Source organism: Camarhynchus parvulus, chromosome 4 (assembly GCF_901933205.1).
Source record: "Camarhynchus parvulus chromosome 4, STF_HiC, whole genome shotgun sequence".
Classification (NCBI taxonomy): Eukaryota; Metazoa; Chordata; class Aves; order Passeriformes; family Thraupidae; genus Camarhynchus; species Camarhynchus parvulus.
Window position 1 is genome coordinate 44,921,024 of NC_044574.1, and position 24,287 is coordinate 44,945,310.

At 39.0% G+C, this 24,287-nt stretch overlaps 1 protein-coding gene across 1 annotated transcript in view; it reads left to right on the forward strand.

Moving 5' to 3' along the window:
- The window catches only part of BANK1 (B cell scaffold protein with ankyrin repeats 1), a 132,460-nt gene extending 108,683 nt beyond the window's left edge, over positions 1-23,777 (forward strand). Inside the window, exons 10-16 of the mRNA XM_030948002.1 lie at positions 1,152-1,448; positions 4,227-4,514; positions 14,172-14,240; positions 15,365-15,549; positions 17,148-17,211; positions 21,687-21,736; positions 23,653-23,777. Coding sequence (XP_030803862.1) covers positions 1,152-1,448; positions 4,227-4,514; positions 14,172-14,240; positions 15,365-15,549; positions 17,148-17,211; positions 21,687-21,697 — 914 coding nt within the window. The 3' untranslated portion in view covers positions 21,698-21,736; positions 23,653-23,777. The remainder of the gene's footprint in view (positions 1-1,151; positions 1,449-4,226; positions 4,515-14,171; positions 14,241-15,364; positions 15,550-17,147; positions 17,212-21,686; positions 21,737-23,652) is intronic.
- The last annotated feature ends 510 nt before the right edge of the window (positions 23,778-24,287 follow it).

The following is a 24,287-nucleotide window of genomic DNA, read 5'->3' on the forward strand; positions in this document are numbered from 1 at the left end:
AGTCCTGTGTGGAGGCACAGATAGTTGACATTTGCAGCTTGATGTTCCTACTTCCAAGCACAGACTGGTGACAAGCCTGTTGACGATCTGTATGTGTTCCCCTTGAAAACTGCAAAGTTGCTTGTTTGCATTTACCAATGGCATATATTTTTGCATATATCTTACAGTATCATGGATCTATGAGACTAAATTTAATCCTCTTTTTATCTTGTTGACAATTTTATTTTTTCAACTGTCTCATACATATGAAAAGGACGTTTCTTACTCACTAAGTTCAAACTGGTTGCTTTAGCACATAGAGGTAGATAATAGACACTGTGAAAAAACAGGTTTGCTCTGATAAAATTTTCACTGTCTCTGTCACATTGTGTATGGGAACACCTCAGGGTGAACACCTGGAGAAAGAGCATGAATTGTACCACGTTAGCCAGGTAAATGCCCTAACTTCCCATTTGAATCAGTGGTGAAAGGCAGGCTTCACCAAAGGATAACTCAGAATGGAAACCTACCTCAAGGGCTCAGTAAAGTCTGCTGAGAGATCGTGTAGTTTATTCTGTTACATTACTGAGGTTGACTACTAAAATTTTGATGCTGTACATAGTGATTAAAATGTACACTTTCACGTCCTCCACTTTGTTCTTGGTCTGTGGACCAAAAGACTAGAGAGAGAAGAGCTCTGTTTCCACAAGTCTACAGTCATGTCTCCCATGGACCATGTCTATTTCAGTTTAGAGAGATTCAAATCAGCACCCAAATCCCATTGTACAAAAAGCAGTAACACAGATGTGTGAGTTACAGCTTTATTTTGCAAAGTGTTGCACTGTGCTGCTTTGAAAGTCAGATAATAGAAATTCTGGAGGCAGGGAAAATGTGTGTGATTTCATTCTGACAGCCACTCTAGAAAAGTTTAACATTGCACACACGAAGATGATGTGTATCAGAGTAGCAAGATACAGCAAAAACTTCCACTGTTGATTTAGTAAATATTTAAAAAGCTCTTCACTGATGGTATGAATTTGACAGCTTTCCTGCTGTACCAGTTCATAAAAGTTTTATTAGCCATTGTGTTGCTTCTGTAGGAATCCTTGAAACAAGAAGTGCTTCCAGATGGCAATTTTTAAATGAAATAATGCTTTCTCTAATATTAAAAGCCAAGCAGAACTCAAGAGATCAGTATGCAGTTGGATCGAGGTGCCAACAAGAAGTTGAAGTGGATGAGGAAAAGAAGGATGACCTAAAAGACAGCAGAGAGGAGACAGAAGATGAAGATGAAGAAGAGGAGGATTCGTACAGCTATCACAACAGTCCTGGCAGTTTGTATGTCAATGTAAGGCATGAGCTCAAAGAGAGCAGGAGAGATTGCTTTTTCTGCAAGAGGCCACCCCCTCCTCCCCCTCAAAATCTGCCTGGCATCCAAAGACAGGACAATCTGCAGAATTCATCACAAGGTACGATCTTGGGAGGAAAATAACCCCAGATGCAAACACGTGCAAGGGCAGACAATGTACTGCTGCAGAGATTGGTTTGATCACTTCTAGAAGTAGCTGGGCAGGGTGGCCCTAGGGCTACAAGGCAAGCTTGTGCATATGAGGCCCTATCTCTGCAAAACAAGCATCTGCAAGTGATCTTTGCTGTATCAAAATACTCATGACCAGGTTTGTCAGGTAATGCTGTGGTATGGGCTGCTGGGTTCAGCTTTCCCTCATTCCACCCATCTCAAAGAGCTGCCAAATAGTGCATGGTGCGCTGGATTTACAAGAGAGCCTTGAAACAAAGATGAAGCCTGTATTTTTGTCAAGTTGACTTCACTATTTACCATTTAAAAACATTAAATGCTATCATGAATTTATATACAAATATTTAATTATATTTAATGTACAGCTTGAAGTTTCACAGGTAGAATTAATAGAAAGTGGCCACGCAAAGAGAAGTAACAGTATCTTACTACATTTTAGCCAATGTTGTAGTTATGTAGAAGTAAAAAGTTATATTGCAGATTAAAGAGAAAGGCAAAAATTCTGACAAATGCTTTTCCTTTTTTCCTTTTTTTAATACATCTGTCCCAGAGTAAAAATCTAAAATTTTGTGTTGTCATTTGATTAAAGGGATGAGAAACTCAAAGTAATAATTCATCTGTTTCAGGAGGGATGATCATCAATTTTTCTTATTGCAAAAAACAAGTATGCAAAATAATTCAAGCTTAAATAGCAGTTTTAAATAGTTGCATAGGGAAAAAAACCCTCCTTATTTGTTATAGACACTGCTGATAAGTGTGCACACAAATTGCTTTTCAGCTTCTCCACAGTTTATTACTGTTAACTATGTTTTCAAACATAGTGTAACCTATTAGAGTCTTAAATTACCATCACCAAGCACTCTGATGTTCACATAATTAGGCAGAAATAGCTTGCTATAGGTAGGGTTTTATCCTGTGTTCTGCTGTGCAGGAAAGGTATAGCTATAGGTAAAAGTCATAAGTGAATTCTATGAGAAAGAGGGGCAGCATAAAATTAAAAGTACATCTATATGTGTGTATAAATGATGGATCAGTTTTGGCACACAGGATTTTTTGGCACACAGGTTTGTTATAAATGCCTGTCTTGGAATAGTTCTTATATGGCTACATCACCACAGTAGTGTGACCCTCTCTGCCAAATGCTCTCTGTCTGCATGTGGGTACCAGCAGAGAAAGCTTCCTGGTGTCCTGTGCCAGCTCCTGTGCTGGTAAAGCAGAGTTTATCTAAAAATGCTCCTGTGGGACTAGTTCATTTAGAACATGCTCTGAATTGTTCTGTGTTTAGCTGTGGTTTCATCACTGGCAAATGGGGTATCAGAATTCCTCCGGATCAGGATGATGCTTCCTTTCAAAGAGGAGCTGTAATGAGTTACTGCTACGTATTTGCAGCCAGCTGCTTGCTTTAGGAGTTGCTGTGCAGTACCTCCAAGGCCCTCTACTTCAAGTCTGTGTTTTGGCAGTGGCCTGAGAGTGCCCCCTGTGGGAGTTGAAAAAAAGAATATCCTACAGAGAAGGAAACAGAACTTATATAGTGACCTGGAAATAAAATATTATTCATATTATACACGGCAGGTGTATTAACACCACTTGTGGTTTTAAAATATTTATCTCAGCAAGAATGCATGTTAATGGTACATACTATTATTAATACATCCCATAACAAATATATCCCACTTATAAAGGTTGTTTATCCCCTCTGAACCAAATAAACAGGTAATTCTTTAAATAGCAGCTAAAGGATTGAAAACACCAGTAGTGGCCACAGCCGAATTTAGCAGATACACGTATGTGCAGGCAGTAAATTACAGCACGAGGGAAACATGAGTCAGTACAAGGATTCCAGGCAACAGGTCTACTGTTTTTGCAGGAAAGATGGGTAATCATGCCAAGGAAGTTATAAACATTTATGGGAACACCAGACACAGTGACAGCTTCTAACTCAGCAGTTTGTGGGTGTTTTAAGGCAAATCAAAACAAACCCAAGTATCGGGGAAACCAACAATGCCTTTTAATGCTGTAAAAGGCAGCAACTAGAGAAAAGTAAGTTCTGAGTAGTAGTACTATGAAATATCTGAAGTATAGGGAATACAGAGAGAGGTGGAAGTTTTTGGAGGGGAGAGGGTTTGGTAGTCTTAGCATAGATTGTAAGAAGTCATACGTTCTACCTACATTGTAAAGGGCTTTTCAATTTCTTGTTCACCTTGGCCCACAGTAAAGTCCTCAAAACTCTGTGGGATATTGAAGAGGTAGGAAACACAAAATCCAACATTTCCTAAATTAAGTTTCAATTCTTAAGTCATTTTTGCAACACGTAACAAACAGCTTGACTTTCCAGAATGCCAAGGGCCACACGTACCTCTTACTTGGCTTAACCATGAGTTACATGTTAGTTACATGTTGGTGTAACTCTCATGAGAGCAACTGGGGCACTCAGTGTTTCTGCAAATAAATCCCTTTTTTTGTGGCTAATAGCTAAGCATCTACATTTGATAATCAGGTGTGAAATCATGAAGAGGCCCTGAAGTTGGAATTATTCCTTTGGGACATCCTCTCTACTGAGTTAGATGATCAGAAGCCTCTGAAAATGAGCGTGCTTTAGTTTAGAAGTGAAATGAGGTCTCTGCGCTACATTAGGAAACTCTAAAGCTTTAACATGTCATCATCTCCTCTCTTTATCCTGTATGTGCAACATAGTACCTTCCTTTTTCAGAGAGGACTTTTGTGGTGGACAGGAGTAAACGAGAGTGGGGTGATGGAATCCCAACCCCATACTGTGGAGAAAACCAAGGTAGCTGTGAGAAAGACACTGAGGAGGAGCACCCCTACACTTGTGTGGCACAGGATGAAGGAGTGTACGACCTCATCCTGGGGCAGGAGGAGCAGGAGGAGGAGAAAAGGAAGCACTGCAGATCCTTCATCATGAACAGGCCGCCAGCCCCTGCGCCCCGGGCCGCGTGCTCGCTGGTCAGGGAGGAGAACATTCCCTACATTGTACAAGGTTGGTGCTGCTGCCGTGTAAATATTTTCTGGGGAATGTAGTCTCTTCTCTTGGTCTCTTCTCTTTGAGCAGTAACATTTTCTAAAAGACTAAGATCCCTGTTCAGCTGCCTTCAAACCAACACGTTTGTTTCAGTCAACCTATTCTCACCCTTCAAATGAGCTGAGAACATCTCTGAATAATTTTTCAGTTTGCATCAAAGTATCACAGTTTTTATTTAGCTTTTAAAAAATTATGACAATATGATAGAAAATGAAGAATTGCTGGGCTAGCTGTGAGTGTGTATGTTACAGCAATGCAATGTAGAATGTGCTATTTGAATTGCCTTTCTTTCCAGTTTCTTTATCAAAATGGTTTTACTTAAGGCTGAAATCTCTCTCTTTGATTTTTTTTTCTTCTGATGAGAAGAATTTTCTTTTCTGGGATAAATGCCTGTGTGAGGATTCCTCTTTCAAATACCTTCTTCTTTCAAATGCCTTTCTCTTTCAAATACCTTTTCTCCAATTTGAGGTGCTAGGAATGGGCGTTTCTAGATAGGATCATTATATTTCTTGAAGGAAAAATTATGTCTTTTTACCACTTCTATGAAAACTGGGAAACTCTTTTGAGCTATTTCATGGAAATACAAGACCAGAAGGGATTTCAGATATCTTTGTAATCCAATTCAGACTGAAACCAAGCTTGAAAGTAACAAAAGGAATTCAGTGGATCTACTGCAGAGATCTCTTTGTAAGTCCCAAAATCCATCCTACCTGCATCCCCACCCTCTTCTACAAAAGCCTGCCAATGTATAAGAATAGATGGTAAAAAAATAGGCTGTCAAAGGACACTATTAGGTTGCTTACTTCATGCTGTGCATGTTTTACACTAGAACAGAAATAATACTACCCAAAACATCCCACTAAATACAGAGTAGCACCTCCTCTTTCATGCCTATCTGAGTCAGTGGTTTCTTTTATTCTTCCTAGCTAGCTCTCTTGCTCCAGACTGTGTAACTCCAGGTTAGGGCCAGAACGCATGGGCTAATGCATTCGTCATTAAGTTTCTCTTTCTTCAGCATATTCAGGAGATACAAGTATAAATCATTGCAGTGTAATCCAAGAATGGATGGGCATAGGGGGCCTGTAAAAGCTACAGAAGTCATGAAATGGCTGCTTTTACTGAGGTTGCTGGAGCAGCGTCTCAAATCTTGGTCCACTGTCACCATAGACAGTCCAGTGACTTGGAAACCCTTAGTGGAGATGCTCTATTTGGGAGATGGCTTTTACTGCCTTTTATGGTACTGGAGTGTTTCTGCTTTGTTTATTGGCTAAGGCAGATGCTATCAGAGGAGCTGCTCTGAGGGGGCTGTGGTTCCCCATGTGTATATACATATATTCATATGTTCACACACAGAGGTTTTTTACCTTTGCTTTCATGAACATGTAGTGGTAGACAGATTATTTTCCAGTAGTTCTGTGAAATCAGCCTCTGACTCATGTTCATTTGCTAAACAATTCATGAGGAAAAATGGAAACACTTCAAGAAAGCTTCAGCTGACCACTCAGGTGTCTGTTATCCTACCTATCCTGCTGGTTCCAGACCTAGAATGTCTCATTTTTGTCCAGGGATTCCTGAAATAGCTAGTGAAATTCTAGACAGAAGGGATGTATCTTCAGCTGAAAATTTTTTTTCTTGCTACTTGGATTGGCAATGTTTTCCTCCACACTGGTTAAAAAATTCTCTCTCTAGTCCAGCAACATTCCAGTTTCCAATTTATTATTTTAGGACTGCTTATATTTGATTAAAAAAATTGTTTCATCTGTATGAACCGGGAAACTTCATTCCAGTCCATCATTAAAACCTGCATGTCTCTGCAGTCCTTCCTATATAATTTTAACAGTGTAAAATACTCTAGTTATGCATATACACATTTTTTATCCAGCAAATAAATTGATGGTGGTTTTGGCATCTGTTTTCATCTATTATATAAATATATTGCAGATATTGCAAAGTCAAATAATCAAAAAGTTAGAATTGAGGTAGTTTTCCCCTTTCTCCCTGCCAGGAACATTTCAATACAGTAATAAGTAGGTCGCTATATGCAGCTATTTATCTCAGATATTTTCTTTCATTTCATCTAGTGCTTAAAATGGGTGAGCATAAAAAATCTTCATTGTTTTTCATTCTCATTTTGTTTAAAATATAATTCATGCCTGCTCCTAGGCCCTATGTGTTATTTCAGACCCTCCTGTTACAAACCCTTTGATTCTGCATCCACTGAGTTTTGGGATGCCCAGTATGAAGTAACTAAGATTCTTGAGGTGAACAAAATTACATAACACTTTACTCATTTAAAGCAGAGACACCATTGATTTCAGTGGCCACTAAGAGTTCTCAGAACTTCAAATTAAATCCTCACTGTGTCTGGTCAGTACTCTGATATCAGGCAGTGCAAGCTGGATTGCTGCCTTAAATGACTTGTCTGAGCTTTGGCCAGGGCTTTGTTGGAAAGAGAAGAACTGTCCTGCAGAGCAACTTCTACTTGCTTAACTGAGCCATCCTTCCCTCCTCTATATTCACTTTCTATATGCTAAATACCTTTTAATTTCTAAAACAAATTATTTAATATCCCTGTAAGAAACAGATTGTCTTCACTGCACAGTTCTGGTTGGTCTTCAGAGCTGTTCCCTTCTGGCATTCAGTAAGAGAGGTCCTGTGGAAAAGCAGAATGGAGTATGATGCACAGAGAGGGGCTGTGTTAAGGCTACACATTTGCTCACAGATGGATCCCCGTGTACTTTGGGAGTTCATGAAAAGTTTCATGCCCCAAGGATGGCAGAGGCTGATTGTGCCATGCAGATATGCAAGAGGAGCATTTTTTTCTTGTACTTTATGTACCCATAGATGGGCTCATTTATTTGGTGGAGGGAAGTAAGCATTGCATAGCAGAAATGCCCTTTGCCTCCTTGATTGCATGCAGGTGACTCTTAAATTTATTTTTATATCCATCTGGAGAAATTAAATGGCTAAATTTCCGTGAGTGCTTTCACCACACATTGAATGAAGGCCATGACATCACAAAAGACTGATGTCTCCTTTAAACAAAAGTGGTGATGCTTCCATGAGAATAGCAGCAAAGAAGAAAGCAAGCAAATATCTTTCTTTGTAATTAGCAGCTTTCAAATACATGGAATATCAAGTTTACACTGGGCAGAAAGCCTGCTCCCCGTAGATTATCGCACTTGGTGTTCTGCAGAGCAGGATAGGGAAACTGTTGATTAGTAGAAAGCAAACATGGGACTTGACAAGAGTCACTTTCAGAGCAAGATCTACACTTCAAAACCTAGGCAATAAACAGTCTGTGATGCAAGTTGTCACAACTGAACTACCACAATTTACAGTTTGAGCATCTGCCTTGAATTTGCTGACATATAAATTTTGGGAAACATGGGGGAGTTGAAAGATTTAAACCATAAATGTTCTAATCGCTTTTACTCAGTTTCATTTATTATACTTTCAAATTTTAATGAACATTCAAACTGCTGTATTGAACACTGGTAAACAGACTGCATTATTAACAGAGAGTAGATTTGTTCTTTAATTTAGTCCACTGCAAGAATTTTATCTTGTGTGTAAAAGGCTCATCAACCAGTGGAGCTGCAAATTGGTGCCAAGTAGCTCATTGTCCAGATGGTGTGCACTCTTACTGTGCTCCCTTACCATTCCTTAGGTGCTTAGTATTCCTCTGAAGGTTATTTCAGTGTTTTGTTCAATTGTCTACTGCCAAAACAACTGTTAAGTAAACATCTGAAGGTGTTGTGTTTTCAGTTTAGAGTGCAATTTTTAATGTTCCCTATTGATACCAAGTTTGATTGAGCTGGAAACCAAAGTCCTCTGTGTAGTTGTAGGACAGATGCATGAGTTTCTGCAATGCCCCTGCCATTTCTGAAGCCTGGCCTACCAGGACTCCCTCAGGGTTAAGGATTACATTACTGTCCTGGTTTAATCATTTACCTCTCATCATAGACCACTAGTATGAAAGAGTTTCTCTGCAGCAAGCATACCTTCCCTACAACAGCATAAATTTCCTATGCTATAGCCTTTATTTCTTTGCAAACCTCTCACAAATCCCTGAAGGAATCTATTTTCTCTTCTGTGCACTGAAAACATTTTGTTATTCAAAGATAGCTGTCTGTGGGACCTCACCGTAGGTTTAAAAATTAGAAGTGAAAAATATATTTTCCAGTTACTGTTCCAGTGGAGAAAAACATTCTCATTGCTCATCAAAATCACAGGGTATGCAGAAGAAGTAGCATCCAGTGGATATTTTTAGGGAAGCAGAATATCTCACCTACAGAATAGACAGCATAAACCCACAAGTGAATAAATAAAATCCAGAACAGAACTGTTAGTGTCTTGGAAACTTATCAGGCTGATTACTGGGAAATACAGTGATCACAACCTGAGTCAGTAATTCTTATTAAGCCAATTGTTTAAATGCTCTAAAGCAGGGGTTTCCAAAGTGAAGCCTCAGAGGCCATGCAAATTGCAAAACATTTACGTCCCACTGAGGGATTTTGTAGTACTCTCCTACAATGAGTATAAAGTACTGCACTGCAGACGAATTTCATTATGTATTCCTAACTTAAGGGTGTTTTTCCATGAATGAAATACTAGGAAGTACTCTTTGGCTGACACTTAGACTGTTTTTACAGTCCTGGTTGGGAGTGATATACCAGCTTCACCCACTGTCTTCATTCAGTCAGATTTTTTGCTATCTGAACTTTGGTAGATTGAAACAAGTACTGAATAAGGTGCAGAGAGAAAAAAATATTTATGGGATGCTGTCTGACTGCAAACCAAACTGTTCCAAATACCATATTTCTAGTAAAAACATGCATAGAGTCCTTCCCTTTTTGCTTTTCTCTACTCAAGAAAAATGGGACTAAAGAAGTATATTCAGGTTTTACACCCTGGCTCAAATACTCCTTGAGTATGTCACTAAAGTCCTTCCAGCTTCCATGATGCACTAAGTTCAAATTCTGACAAGAGCAGAGATGTGAGGGCTGTTTTCATTGTGTATGGTACTGGGGTGCATAGTACATTGGCACCACCCTCTGAACAGTTCCTTAAACTAGCTGGTGCCTCTTCTTCTCACTCACTCACTCACTCACTCACTCACTCACTCACTCACTCACTCACTCACTCACCTCACTCACTCACTCACTCACTCTTTACCTCCTCTGTAAGGAGGGGGTTCTGGTAATATTTATATTATCTTGCTTCTGTGTAGGGGAGTCATCTCTGTAGAGTCTCCTGAGGTCCCTCTGTGACCAAAGTTGCTGGGATTTTAACAGATTTGAGCTCATATTTGTCAGACTCAGAATCTCACTGCAAATTGTGAAGGGAATTGCTGGTGAGCATATGTTTATTTTTGGATTCAGATTTTCACATCATCATTACACTGTAATTCCTTTTAAAATAATTTTGCTTTTGGTCTGAGAAAATGTAGTGGTTCATTCTCAGCCAACTAAACAATGGTGGAAGGTAGAGGCTGGCAATAGCCTGGGGAATTAGGGTGAGTGGATGTGACACTGTCACTGAAAAGCCCCAGCAATGTAAGGGAGCAATGTGGCAGGTTGGTATTTCTGCAGGGGCACTTGGCATCACCTAGTCTTTATTCTGATGAAATCCCTGTTGTGTGTTCTCAAAAACCTCTTGAGTGTCAGGCTGCCCATTTAGGCCTGATCAGAATTCCTGTACCAGTGTAGATGTGATTACTCATTTTCCTGCACTGATGCACTTAAAGCTGCTCAGTCTTTTTCCCTTTGTCTCATCATGGTGTAGATGTACCCAGACACCAATGCTGCCCTCACAGGACAGCTTCTGGGACTTGAGCCTTTGTTGCCTTGCACCATACAGCCAACCCTTCTCCACAATGCCTGGACCTACCTAGATCAGATTCTTGAGCCATGATGATATGCTTTTAATCCATGCTCAGCTGCCTTGACTTGTGAAAAGAAAAAAGTCTGTTTACAAGGTCCCATTTCCTTAGTTGATTTCATGTTATGAGCCACTGGAATTTTTTGTTTTCATTTTGAATATGTGAAATATTTTGTATAAATTTTGGGAGTCTTCATTAATCATCTCTCACAAAACTTACTGGTTAGCATTGCATTGGTGACCTCTCTTGAGTCCTCATGCTGAGTGATGTTCGGTGTGTTAGCAAACAAAACAGACAAAACGAAAATAGATCTAAAAAATGTGAAAGAACATCTGCAGAGTTCTCCTCTCCTGAATAATAAGCATCATTCTACTATATTCCTTCCTTAGTATTCTCTGTGTATTTGTCATCTCTTGCTGTGCTACATCTAATTTACAATCCAATCCCTACCAGAAAAAAGAACTTAGAGGTTTTATTTGCCTAGGTGCTATGCATACACAGTTTAAATGTTAAAATGTTTAAGTAATGTGGAAAAAATTGAATGGACAAAGGCAGAAGTCTCTCCCTGCAAAATATCCTAAACAATAATTCACCCCTCCCTCTCCATTCTTCCATTAATCACGAATTAATTACATGATGATTCTAAAATGAATGAAGCAAAAACCTACAAAGAACAAGGAGGCAGCTTGCAAACCCACTGTAATTTGCAACTGAGTTGTGTTACTAAGTGAAACCCTAGTGTACTAATTAATTTGAATTATCACTTAGCCACGTGTTCATATAAAGATTTTGTTTTCCTGTATTTAAATTTTAAATCTTTCCTAAGGAAAACAGTAATAGATAATTTTGTTTGGAACATCAGCTCAATGAAGCTGATGAATAAATGCATCTTGAATTTCCTAAGCAAGCTGAAATCAAAATAGTGATATTTATTGATAGATTGTTTTAATCACTGTCTTTTCTCCTTTGTGTTTGTGCTACTGAAAGTGTCAAGTAAGTATGTATTAGGTGTGATTAGCTCATATGTTCTTTCAGAGGGTAGGTTCATCAGTCTAGCTGTGATTGAATCACTAGTGCATAGTGGAAACTCTCATTTCATTTTTAGAGGTAATGTTGCCAATTCAACAAATCAGGCAACATCCCTCATAGCTGAGATGAGTAAAGTAAAATATAAATTAGAAACCATATCTTAGTTGATCATTGCCTCTGAGCTGATATGAGTTCTTCTCTCCCATGATCTAACTCGTCCCTTGTTTTGATTTCCTGTGTTCCTAATTATGTCACTAACCAATTTTTAAATGTCATAGTGCATCTGTGACTCCTTAATATTACAGCTTTGTGTTAGAAATTCAATTAATTCTGAAAATCAAATTCCTGTCCCTTTTGTCAACCTGCAGCTACTGTAAAAACTTTCAGTCTCTTTTTCTAGACCCTTTATATTCACCACAGTTTCTTGCAGTTTGTTACTATAAGATGGTCTTCTTAGTTCAGAATTATACACAAAAGACTTAGATTTCAAATTTTTCTAACCCTTTTGTACTGCTAACCATGAAGATATTAACCAAATTTCCAGCCTCATAGCATTATTTACCTGCATGTGCAGACAGCCTGAAACAACATCTTTAGTTAGTCTGAGATAAAACAGGCAATTCAGAATTCCTTGGATCCCACTCACTTTCCAAGACTTAGATTAGGGATTTTCCCAGAGCTTTGCATATTTGCCACAAAATTTGTATTTTGTCCCACTTTTTAAATGTTGTTTTCTGGTTTCATGTCCTATTAGAAAATATTGCAGTAGTTTCATTCTCTCTGAGTTTGCTTTGCTGGAAGACTATTGAGGTTCCATTATATTCCTAAAGAGAGGTCTTACTGCCTGAGACATAAAAATGTATTTAGGGCTTGCAAAGAACTTCATCTGTATTCTGTAGCAGCTGAAGAGAGGAGAAGGAATGAAGTGGAATTACTTATTAGCTCTCTCAGCCTCCTTTAATTCTGAGAAACTGCAACAGAAGTTTGTTGTAGACAAAAATTAAATGGCATGTATAGGGTCAGGACATTTAATAAGTAGATTTTAACTGGTACTTTAGCCAGTCATAACATGAGTAAAAGTCCAAAAGGATTCTCCTTCTGATCATACAGATGTTATTGAAGGGTGCACAGTAAGTATGATAGAAGTACTGAAACATTTTAATCAGACTATCTGTGCCAGACAGGCCCAGAAAATATATATATAGCCTTACTTGAAGGACTGTGACATTCTGACACTTTCAAAATTTGCTATATTAATGTCACTTTACTGAAGGAATATTTACTTTATCTTCCATTAAAAAAATAATGGAATATATCACTGTGCAAGATTACCTGTATCTTTTATTTCCCTACTGTGTTCAAGTAGTTCATAAGTAATTGGAATGTGGGAATGAAAGGGTGAATTGCCAGAGTTTTCCCTAAATTTATGGCAGTAGTACAGTGGAGTGTTCCTGCCTTTCCAGGCATTCCAGAAGCAGGCGTTTGTTTTCACTGACCTCACCCACACTGAATACTTGCTGCCAACTAAAATCATTTCAGCAAGATGCAGCACATAAAGTGGTTTTAACAATTTTACTTTTCACTGGAAGAGTAATTCCATTTCTGATTACTCCAACACTGCAAAACTCAGCAGAAATTTCAAAGCCTATCAATTAAAGTGCTTTCCAATCAGGCACATTGTTGAGTACGTCCCTTCTCCTCCTTATGCAGTAAAATTCAGGCTGCCTGCATTACCTCTGTGCTCTCATTGCTTTTATTTCATCTTTTAAAGGAGAATATTATTTCAAGTAGAAAAGAAAACACTGCAAACATACTTAGTAGGATTCTTTGGTAATTACAGAGAAGTATTTAAAAAGTTGAAATCTATCAGTGTTTGGCTGAGCTAGGGGCATAAGTGAGAGCGTGCCTGCTCTGCTGCTTCAGCAGAGCTCCCTTGGGCTGGGCCTTGGTCCCCAGGAAAATATTTGCTCCATTGAACTGGCACATTTGCTGCATTGCAGTGATGACAGAGGATTACTTAATTGGAATTATTCTAGGTTCCAGAATGTCAATTTGTTTAGTGAAAATCAGAACTGAGACTTGAGAGAAAGCAACTGCTACACAGGCTATGTCAGAAACTGAGCAATTCCCACCTTCTGGGTGTTACATATGCTGCCAGCAAAAGTTTGAGCGCTGCATTGCAGGGTGTATCCACTCTGGGCACTTCATAGGAGTGGGAATGATGGGCTGCTCTAACAGAGGGGCTGTGCTTTGCTGTTTCTAGTGCTTGAAAAAGTACACACAAACATACACACATCCTTTTTTCAGCAGTGTCACTATTCTCACCTGGTACTATTGTGTTTATTCTGCCTGAGTTTTCCTCATAAAATAAGGAACAGGCTAAAGTGTCTATACCATCTGCAGAACTCTGAGATTCTGCTGTTTCTTCTAGACACATAATATGCTAGTGTGATAAATCCTTTTAATTTTCTTCAAAGTGTCTTGTAATGGTTTCTGTAACATCAGTAATCCTGCCATTCTGTGCAACAGAACAATTTTTTGAGTAATTAGCATTAGACTGACAAGTGGGTTGAAAAATACTCTTTGACTAGAACAAAAAATGTATTCCAGCCTGTTTTTATGAGTCTCCTTCCTTCATTGAGAATGTGATGGTTTCTATTGCCATTTTATTGCCATTCCTTATATTCCTAATTTTGTTGCAGTGTTCCAGCAAAAGGCCTGTCGAGTGACCAGTGACAACAGCAGGACATACTGCGAGGCCAGGAACCCTGGTACAGAATTTAATTTAGCTCTTTAACTGCCGTGATATTTTTCAGTGGAGCTAGCAGAGTTTTGCTGTGACTTGATTTTGGGTGATTTAGCATCTGTTTTGCCACCTACGATTTATATCCTTAATGGTATTGCAGCATTAAGAGATCAGATTAAAGAAAGAAGACTAAAAGTTATAGTCTTGTAGGAAAGATTTGTAGAGTCAGAATTACTTTACACTTTTCTGTTTCCCTTCATGATTGTGATTAAAGCCAAGGCAAGGAAGGACAGGAGGGCTCAGCTGTGCAGTAATTCCAGCCATGGAAAGACAGAAGTGGGGAGAGCAACAGTTCTCTTCTGGGTACCCCAAGATGCATGTAAAGTTGATTACTTGTGGCAGTCCAGTTGTTATTTGAGTTGTAGCACATTACAATGTTGCTGCTATAGATTACATTAATGGTACCCCTTTGAACAATCCTTCCTTGCTTGAAATGAAGATAGCGGTGCATGATGGAACAGAAAAACTGACCCAAATCATATTGATGGATTAAACTTTTATCCTGGCCACACTCCCCATGCAGTGAAATGGGTGCAACAGCCTCACAGAGGGCTCAGAGCCCCTGTTCCATGGCTGCTCATGTGTTCTGCATCAGCCATTCCAGTATCTCCTGGGGAGAAGCAGTGCTACACCTCCCTGGAGCAAGCTGTGAATCTGATAATGCCCATCTCCCTTCAGCTGTGTATGTACCATAATCTCCAGGAACACTGGGCTGCAGTGTTTTCTTGGTGCTGCAATCTATTTAATAATGTATTTCCTTCCTTGGAGGAAGGCAATCTTTTAAAAGTTCATGATGCTTCCTGACCAAATTTTATCCACAACTTTTGCGATATGTAATGTGTGATGTTGAAGAAGAAAGGATAAAAAGGTGCTGTGGATATTTTCTATCGCAACCATTTCCTTTAAAATGTCAGTACTGTAACTGTAGTGCTAGAAGGAAATGATTTTATGAACCAAGACTAATGGAGAATCCATGGACCAGGGCAGTAGTAATGAAAGAAATGTTTGGGATGCTGCTCTGCTGCAAGAGAGTAATGGTAGAATCCTCACTGATTTGTTGCATTTCTCACTTTGTACATTTTGTTGTAGAAGCACACAGAGGCCACACTGAGGCAGTAACTTACAGCACTGTGGTACACAAGATCCCTTCTGAGCAGGAAGAACTCATCCACTTGCAGAAACAGGTGAAAAATGGGGCAATTTCTGTGGATGAAGCCCTTGACAGATTTAAACAGTGGCAGAACAAAAAGCAGAGACTACCATCCACTCAACAGGTATGAGTTTGAAATTTGTTCCTTGATAGAAATCTTGTTCAGATGTTCTAAAAGCAAGTTCTTGTGTTTTGGCTCCTGCATATGAGGTGAAAAGTAATAATCATGATTTCTCTGCAAATCAGCTCCCAAGAAGCTTGCTGGTTATGGTTCTGAATCTTCTAGATACCTGTTTCCACTGTTGGTTGAGAGGTTTTCTGAATTTGGTTTAAGTCCAGAGTTAAATATGCTGTTCTCCTAAGACTTGTGTTTTACACTGTTGGGTGATGTGCATCTTTCATGAAACCACAAACCTTATGTCACCAAACCAAATGTGCTACTAAGCAGTGTCAGCTAAAAAAACCTGACTATATCAAGCATACATTTATTTTGGCAATTACAGTGTATTAACTTACACCAGGCTTTATGCCTGTCTGAAAGAGTTGAATATACTTAGTGAAATCCACAATTGTTGGCAATGCTCTGCAGCTCCTTTGTATTCAATGTATGGAGCAAATTGAGGTGCACAAAAACAGGATTTACAAAAGCCCACACACTGAGTCACTGAAAGAACTGCATCAAAGCTGTAAGTCATGGAGAGGAGATTTGTTAATTACTTCTAAAAAGACACATGGAGGAAGAGGTTATGCCCTTGTTTTATATGAGATCATGCCTTAACAAAAATAATTTCTTGTTGTCCTTTATGTCATTTAGTAGAGAAAGGAAAAGCAAAGCTAGTCTGCTGCTTTTCAGAGTGAAAGAGCTATCAGATGCTGCCAGCAAGGAGAGTGCTCTTTGTGTTTGCATCTACTTGAAAATCTGAGCTTTGTCATCACAGTGGAACACTTAACAGCAAAAGTGCAAGGGCCCGGAACAGTTTGAGGGCCCTTTCCCAATCTGGGCACCAGCAGCACAGCACTAGGATGCCACCTTCCTAATCCATCTGCAGCCAAGCATGCAGATGAATTGCTGGTACTGCTCTCAGTCAGGGGCATTTCTGGTGGAGGAAGATCATATCTAACCTCTACCATGATAGCAGCACCAAGTTATAAGTCTTTCTTTTCCTTGGTGAACTATAAGATATCCATATTTCAGATATAAGATATCCATATCCAGATTTACTTGGCCTGTTTTCAGTGCTTCAGGAAAAAAGCTGCTTTGTAGTGGTGGTTTTTACCCTGCATTGCATGTGTGAGTTCTCTTTGGTATTGCTCCGTAGAAAAGTCCTTTCTTCTTAGTCCTCTATAAACATGATGAACTGACTTCATGCTGTCACTGCAGTTTTTTGTCCTTCACTTGGATTTTTGGGGAAAAATTGCTTTTCCAAAAAAAACTAAAACAACCCCAAACAAACAGAAAAGAACACCCAAGAATCTGTAATGTAATGCCAGAATCATTTTACGTTACTGCTGGTGGGGATAACTCCACAAGAGTCTTAGATAAAAATGCTAAAATTAGCATCATAAACATTTTTTAGTCCTTTAAAATTATTTTCCAGGAGAGAGATGCTTGGTGTTCCGAATGCTACAGAATTCAGCTCTTTATAGTCTTACTGTTTCTACAGTAAACTTCCAATACTGATTTCTGCTGCTGGTTTTCTGCTTGCTTTTTTTTACTTACAGGAAAAAGTTCATCACCTGACAGACACCACTATCAGAAACAGACAAGAAAATGAAAACCTGAATGGTAAGTTGTTCTTTTTCTGCCTTTAAGGACTCTGAAGCCGTGAACTGTAAGTGTAGTGCAGAGGTCTGATCCAAACCCTTTTGGATTGGGCATTGAATTTGTAATGAACATTTTCTGTATCTGATCACATTTATTTTAGCATAATCAGGCCTTTAGCAGTGTGAAGATTTCATCCCAAAGATGAACTCACTGCGAGTTAATGGGGCAGAAAATTTACCAAGTCTCTGTGGCTCAGCTTTTCTGTAGCCTATTTCTTACTGCATCATCAGAATTTGGGTAGATGGCTTCTTTAGAACAATTTGCTTGATGACTTCAATATCTTATTTGTAAATCAGCCATCAATTTGCAAATTCTTGATGAACTTTCTACGGCTACAGCAGTTTTTGTGAGTATTGTGGTCATTATTTAAAACAGTACCACTGGTGATTTAAGATGCTTTTTTCCCTTTTGGGATAAAAAAGGGATTTTTGGGGTTGCCTTGTGCAGGGCCAGGAGCCAGACTCTATGATGATTGCGGGTGCCTTCCAACTCAGAATATTCTATGACTCTTTGTGATTGAATATCATCTACAATAGTATGAAGCATCTGCTTTTTCTGCAAGTGGTTTTCTCTTGCTGTTGCAAAAAGAATCTATTAGAGGATATTGGTTTTAGGCCTTTGATTTCTGTAAACTTCAGTACATATGCTGAAAGGAAAATTGTGGTTTTTTCACATTGGAATTAGTACCATATGTATATCTCTGTTAAAAATTATGACCTAAATGCATCATTTCCTTACTGCAAGAGAAAAAGTACTGCTTTCATTATTCTCTTAGACAGCATTGTGTTTATGTGAACTTGTGAGGTACTGTAATTAATTAAGGGAAATTTCTGGTGGCCCAGTAGCAGCTCTGCAGTCCAGATATTTCAGCTTTAATATCCTCTGTGGCTGGTAGGGAGGCAGTGTCCTGAGTAAAAGCCTTCACAAGGTGCTCAGAGCCTAAGGGCTTGGGATTACTGCAGCTCATGAGAAGATGAGGGTGACTCTTGAGAAGTATTTGTCTGCAGGGTTTCGTTTTAAGGCCACAGCATCAGTCCTGCCTCTGTGGCTGTCCTGCTTCTCCAGAGTTCATTGTTGAATCATACCAGCAGAAATGTAGTATCACCACCAGAATTGTTAATTTTGTGAAATTATCCAGTAACTCAGATAATGATCACTATATTCCCTTCTGCTCCTGACCTCACTGCCCTCTCTTACACTGTCATAGAGCCTGGGATGCATATAAATCAGCAGCTTTGCACTGCAGAAATACAGGGGGAAGAATCATTATGGTCTGTGTCCAAACACAGAAATCAAATATTTCAATGCTTGAAAAAAAAAAGGACTTCCTCTAGAACTGAAGGCATATCAATGGCAAGAGTAAACAAGGATTGCAGAGGGAGGATATCTACGTCCAGACATAAATTCTCTGAAACAAAAATGACAGTCACCTTCTCTTGTCCTTTGATGTTCCTAAGGAAAGCAGACTAGAGAGCATTCATTTGAGAGACATTTTGTTTCACATATCATTTAGTAAAGTGGTATGTGTGAATGTCAGCTGTCCTCAGATTTATTCTAAGAATGCTAGTTTTTACATGTAGGTACAGACTCTCCCTGCTGTACCTTTAAAATCATGGGCCTCCTTCTCTGGATCCCATGTTTGAAATCAGGATTTGGATAGTCTTTTTCATAGACAGTTTTTGAAGTCTTGATTGAGGATTTAAAGAGATCACATGTGAAGTCTGTTAGAAAAGGAATTTGATTTTATTTTAATGAGAAAGGAAAATATCTCCTAGAAATTAGTATGGAATATAATTTTTAGTTTCTTGATAAGTTTGATCTTGCTTCCACTGTAATGAAGTTATTAATGAGAGTGGCACTCATTTCAGTCTTCCATTATAACATTTGATGCTATCTCAAAGTTCATGTCTCATTTTGTAACAGTTTAGTATAGGACCGAATAATGCCCTAAAAAATAATCAGCTGCAAAGCAAAAGGTTCTGCCACTCTTGGAATGAAATGTCTACAAACACTGTTTTCAGAACAACTAAATAAGGCCTAGGGCAGGGACAATGCTTTAGCTCAATACTGTATAATACATATCTGGTCTGACATGTAGACATTGATAGTATCTTTTTTTTCCCAAGATGTTAGCCCACAGACCAAAACCAACAAAAACAAATACCTTAAATAAAATCTCAGGGAAATACATAGAAGATTTGTGGACAAAAGCTCTACTTTTAAATCTGAGTGGAGATTTAAAAGATTTTTAAATCTCCATTCAGATTTTTCAGGGTGCACCGCTGAAGTACTGAACTAGAAGGAGCCTATTGTCCATGGGAAACTTGATCTTTGAGCAAGGTTCCTTAGGCTTAGGTAAGGCTGGAGAGTGTTGGGTTTGTGCATATCCACCAATACAACAAATGGCAGCAGCTGAGACAGTATTTAGGCAAGGATTACTAGACAAGTTTCCTATGAATTCTAAAAAAACCAACACAGCTTTCATGTGCATCCCACATCCTTACTTCGTAGAAATGGGAATATTTCAAAACCTGTGTGATGCCTACCTACATCACTGGGCATTTGAATTACCTATGTGAATCTCAGCCATTTCTGAACGTGGAATTTCAAAATCTGCCTACTATTGCAGTTACATTATGGCACCTTGTGTGTCACATCCCACAGATTTAGTCATCCAGCCCCTAAAAATATGCACAAGTGTTACTTAGCTATCCTCTCACAGCTAATCTCTGTAGAACCTTGAACTTGTTTGTTAGGGAAGGAAGTGCCAGGTTCCTCACCAAAACTGGGAATGACTGATGCTCTGTTCTCCAGGCTTGGCATAGCAGCAAGAACTGAGTGTTAGGTGTCCCTGCTTCATTGCTAGGTAATGAGCAAGACAGAGGCCACAAAGGACAATCTATAACTCAGCTGGACTTCAGGAGACAAATACTGCATTAAGCAAATGTTAAGCTTGATTTATTATTACTGGTGGTGGTGTTGCTACAACTGTTATTTTTTAATGCCAGCAACTTCTATAATGATTGAAGGTAGGTCTTGGAAAAAAAGTTAGATGTTTTAGTAGTCTTCTAATGACAAATATACCCATGGGACAAATGAGCAATTCAGTCTTTGTTTCATCTGTTCAGTCTTGGCCTCCCTGGCAAGACTGGCAAGGTAAGTGGCCTGCTGTGGAGAGGTCAAAGTTTTTTCCACAGGCTACTCAACTGCAAGCATTTATTTCTGAGCTGTTAAAATCAGTAGGTACTGACACTGAACATGGCCTTCCTATCAAGAAGGGAAACTTTACTAGCTGTTGCTGTAGACATTTTAATACTGACCAGCTCCTGCAAGGTCCTGTGAGTAGCCAGGTAATCCACTGCAGTAAAGGCATCCTCCACAGAATTTCTTCTGCCACATTTTGATTTCCAAATTTGTAGATGCCCAGCTTGCTGCCAAAGACCAAATCTCTTTCCCATCTTGATCCAAAAAACACCCAGAAGAGCACTATGCACATTCTACAAACTGGCAGGTTATTGATTACATTTGCTATCCAAAATGTCTGGCTTCATTCCCCAGCCCTCATCAGTGCCTTGTTTTTAGTCCAAGTTGCTAACAGATTGCTTATTCATCAGTTGATGCCTCTCCAGCTTGCAGGTTGTGTCTAAGTAGAGTTCCCTGAAAACTAAAAAACACCCCTTATTTTTGAGAACAGTTACCAATTTCTGTTTTCTCTGCTGGGTCAACAGGAAGATGAACAAAGACAGACCCTAATTTTGGCATTTGGATTCACAGGCACTAAAACTTTAGTCAACTTAGCAAAGTTGAAATAACATGGGATCCTGAAAGCACATATAAGCCTTTGTATGTTTGGACAGTGAGAAAGTCATAGAAAAGGTGCTTTTTTCCTCCATGGCTTTAACAGTATTTCAGTCAGGACTTGTAGTCTTGAAAACACTTACTTGTTTGTAGTTTACAACACTGTCCATTGGACTTGTGAAGGAATATCTTTAGCCTGGCTTATTTCCAATTTCTTGAGCTTCACATGATGCTCAAAGTTTAAATCTAGAAAATAACAAAAATCAGTTTCCTGCCTATTTGTCACCAAGTCAGGTCTTCATGAGGCAAGCTCACAGTCCTACTGCTGACAGGAGTTCACCAAGACAATGAATATCCATGCAGCTCTCACCTCTCCTAGTTGTCACCAAGAGAGACCACCCTTGCTGTTGGGAGTAAGATTTGTACAAAATCCACCTCATGTCATTCTCCCACACAACAACTGCTTATTTCTGTGAGTGTCTCTTGCTCCCCTGCTCCCAGGGACATGTGCTGTCTTCATGTTTGCAGTAAAGCACAAAAAGTGTAGGAATGTGTTTTCTGAATTATTCAACTTCAGAAAATATTTTGCACTAACTTATTGATTTCAATGATTATTGATTGCATCTTTTTCTTTTTAGTCTACAACTAGGAGGCTCACAGACCTGGAACAGATGCCTAATTACCCCAGGTAAGAGCAGGTATATGGGTGTACACACACACAAATGTTTTTTGTCATGGAAACAAACACTTGTCAAGGTACTTTCCATCAGAGTGCATTTGTGTAAGAAGAGGGTGGAAGTACATCTCAGACAGAGGCTCTGATTTCACAAGATAAACTATTGTCATCACACAGTCTGGTTTGTACTAGAGCTTCTTTTTTATCAACTATCAACCTACTCTTGTTTAGTGCAGGGCAGATTAGCAAGCAGTGAGGCACTGAGCTCAGCTGTGGGTGCAGCTGAAGAGAGTTCCTGACAGTTATTGCCACTAAGGCAGGGTATGCACCTAAAAGCTGTATCAGAGACCAGTCCTACATCCTGATTTCACAAGCACTATCAAACATACTGAATAAAGTTGAAAACCATAGATACAACGTGTTCAGACTAAACACAAGACCAATAGTCTTTTCACTGCTGGGAAGCTTAGAGGTTCCCTGTCTCCATAAACAGCAGAATTTTCCAATGGTTGTGCTAATGAGTTCCTTGGGTTTGGGGCATCTAATGACCTCTATAATAGTTGAGGGGTTTAATTATTACCATCTGCTACGTGTGTGCTTCCATTTATACTCATTATATTACTATTATATTAGGATATTGTTATAGCATTAATATTTTTGTTGTTATTATTATGTAATATTATTAATATTATGAAGTAATATTAGTTCACAGTAGCAAACTGATGCAATTTATTCCTGAAGACAACTGTAATTTTAAAGGCTTTGTTAGCTAAGTTACTGTGATTCAGTTTGCCTCTCCAACTTTCCCAAGTGAGAGGAGTGCAGTGTGGTACTGTTGTTATTTGTTTGAACTGGAACATGGATTCTCTTCAGTGGGGTCTCTTCTACCACCCTACTCTCATGTGAAGGAGAGGGAAGTTGCTTCTTGCAAGAACTGTGTGTCCAAGTCTCATTTCTGGAGCCAACTGCTCACTGGAGTGCAGTGTCCACACCATAGAGCAATGGGTACCTCCTCTGCTGCTGCTTATCCTCTGAATCACTTCTTCACATCCCCCCTCTTCAGAAGTTCTCATCCGAACAACAACAACAAAAAAAAAAACCAACAACAACTAAAAAATCTTATGATCTGAGCTGAAAATGAAAAACTATTGCTCCTTCAGGAGGCAGCTTAACTCCTACATGGGCATTCCTAAAGGAGCTGTTTCCTTGAGTGGAGATGAAGTCACCTACACTTAATGAGTAAAAAGGGTTTGGATTTTACAGGCTCTGAGGCTGGAGAAAACTATTACAAAAAAACTGGATAATATCAGAGATGCTTATAAATTCCAGATTGCTAAAGTGAGATGAATCATGCAAGGGGAGAGGGGGAATTACCTCTGGGATGAGAATAGGTGATTTCTGTCACTTTAAGAAAATAATGATAAAGTAGATGTGGGAGACCTTGCAAATACAATTTATCCAGAACATTCAATATATTCTGTTTGTGAATTATCCACATCAAACTGCAAGGTTCTCCTCCTCTGCAAACTATAGACTCTCCATAGTCTTCTTGCTGTTTTCTGTCTTCAGATTGGTTCAAAGAAACCAATTCTTTTTTTAAAGACTAATTTCAGGGAGATTTTTGAGTGTTTGACTGTTACAAAAAATAGCAGATACACACTCAAGACCTACCTTTCTATTGCTCCTGTTTTTACTCTCCAGACAGTTGAGTTTTCAACTCCAGTGCAAAGTTCTTAGCTAACTTAGCTAAGAATCACTTTTTCTTTACACAAGGTAGGAGGAAGATAAGGGAATTGATATTCAGCTGGGGGACCTGAAGGAACAGGATGGTTTTGATTCTCCACACTCATTTCAACAAATACACTTTGATCTTGTTCTAAACAAACCTGACCTATGGAATAACAGGCATTTTTCATCATTACCTGCAGTGTGACTCGCCAGCCAGCTGCACACCAGTTTCCTCTGCTTGGCATCCCACACATGTTCCAGCTGTGCCCTGACAGCCTCAGGCTCCAGCCCATCCTGCTGTGACACTGCCATGGGATCACTGCTGTACTTCCTTGGATCCTCTTGCCAGGGCCAGCTCTGGAAGACCAGTATCACTAAAGCAAATTAATAAGGTTTCTTGTAAAGTCATCACCGATTTTACGCCTTTTTCTTTGCTTTTTTTTTTCCCCAAGATGACAGCTGACAATTTATATAAAGATGTATTGCGTGCTTTGGTTAATAATTTTTGAAGTCATTTCAGTTTTTCCATTGTGCTTGATAAGTTGTTTAAAAGTAGATTTTATGCACAAAAGAGGAAGATTGTAAAAGGCTATAGCGATTATTAAGTGAAAGTAAATAAAATTTAGCTTTTGCTTTTTGTTGAAGCATTTTTATATTAACTCTGTATAAAAATTTGTTTTTACTAGGAATAAGGGTATTTCATCATCAGTTTAAATAATTGCAGTCACATTAAAGCTAATTTCTTAAGCCAAACTTTGTAAACCAGTACTAATTACCTGCTAACGCATTAAAGTGATTCCAAGAATTTGGTTTACAAAGGAAATTGTGTTTTGTT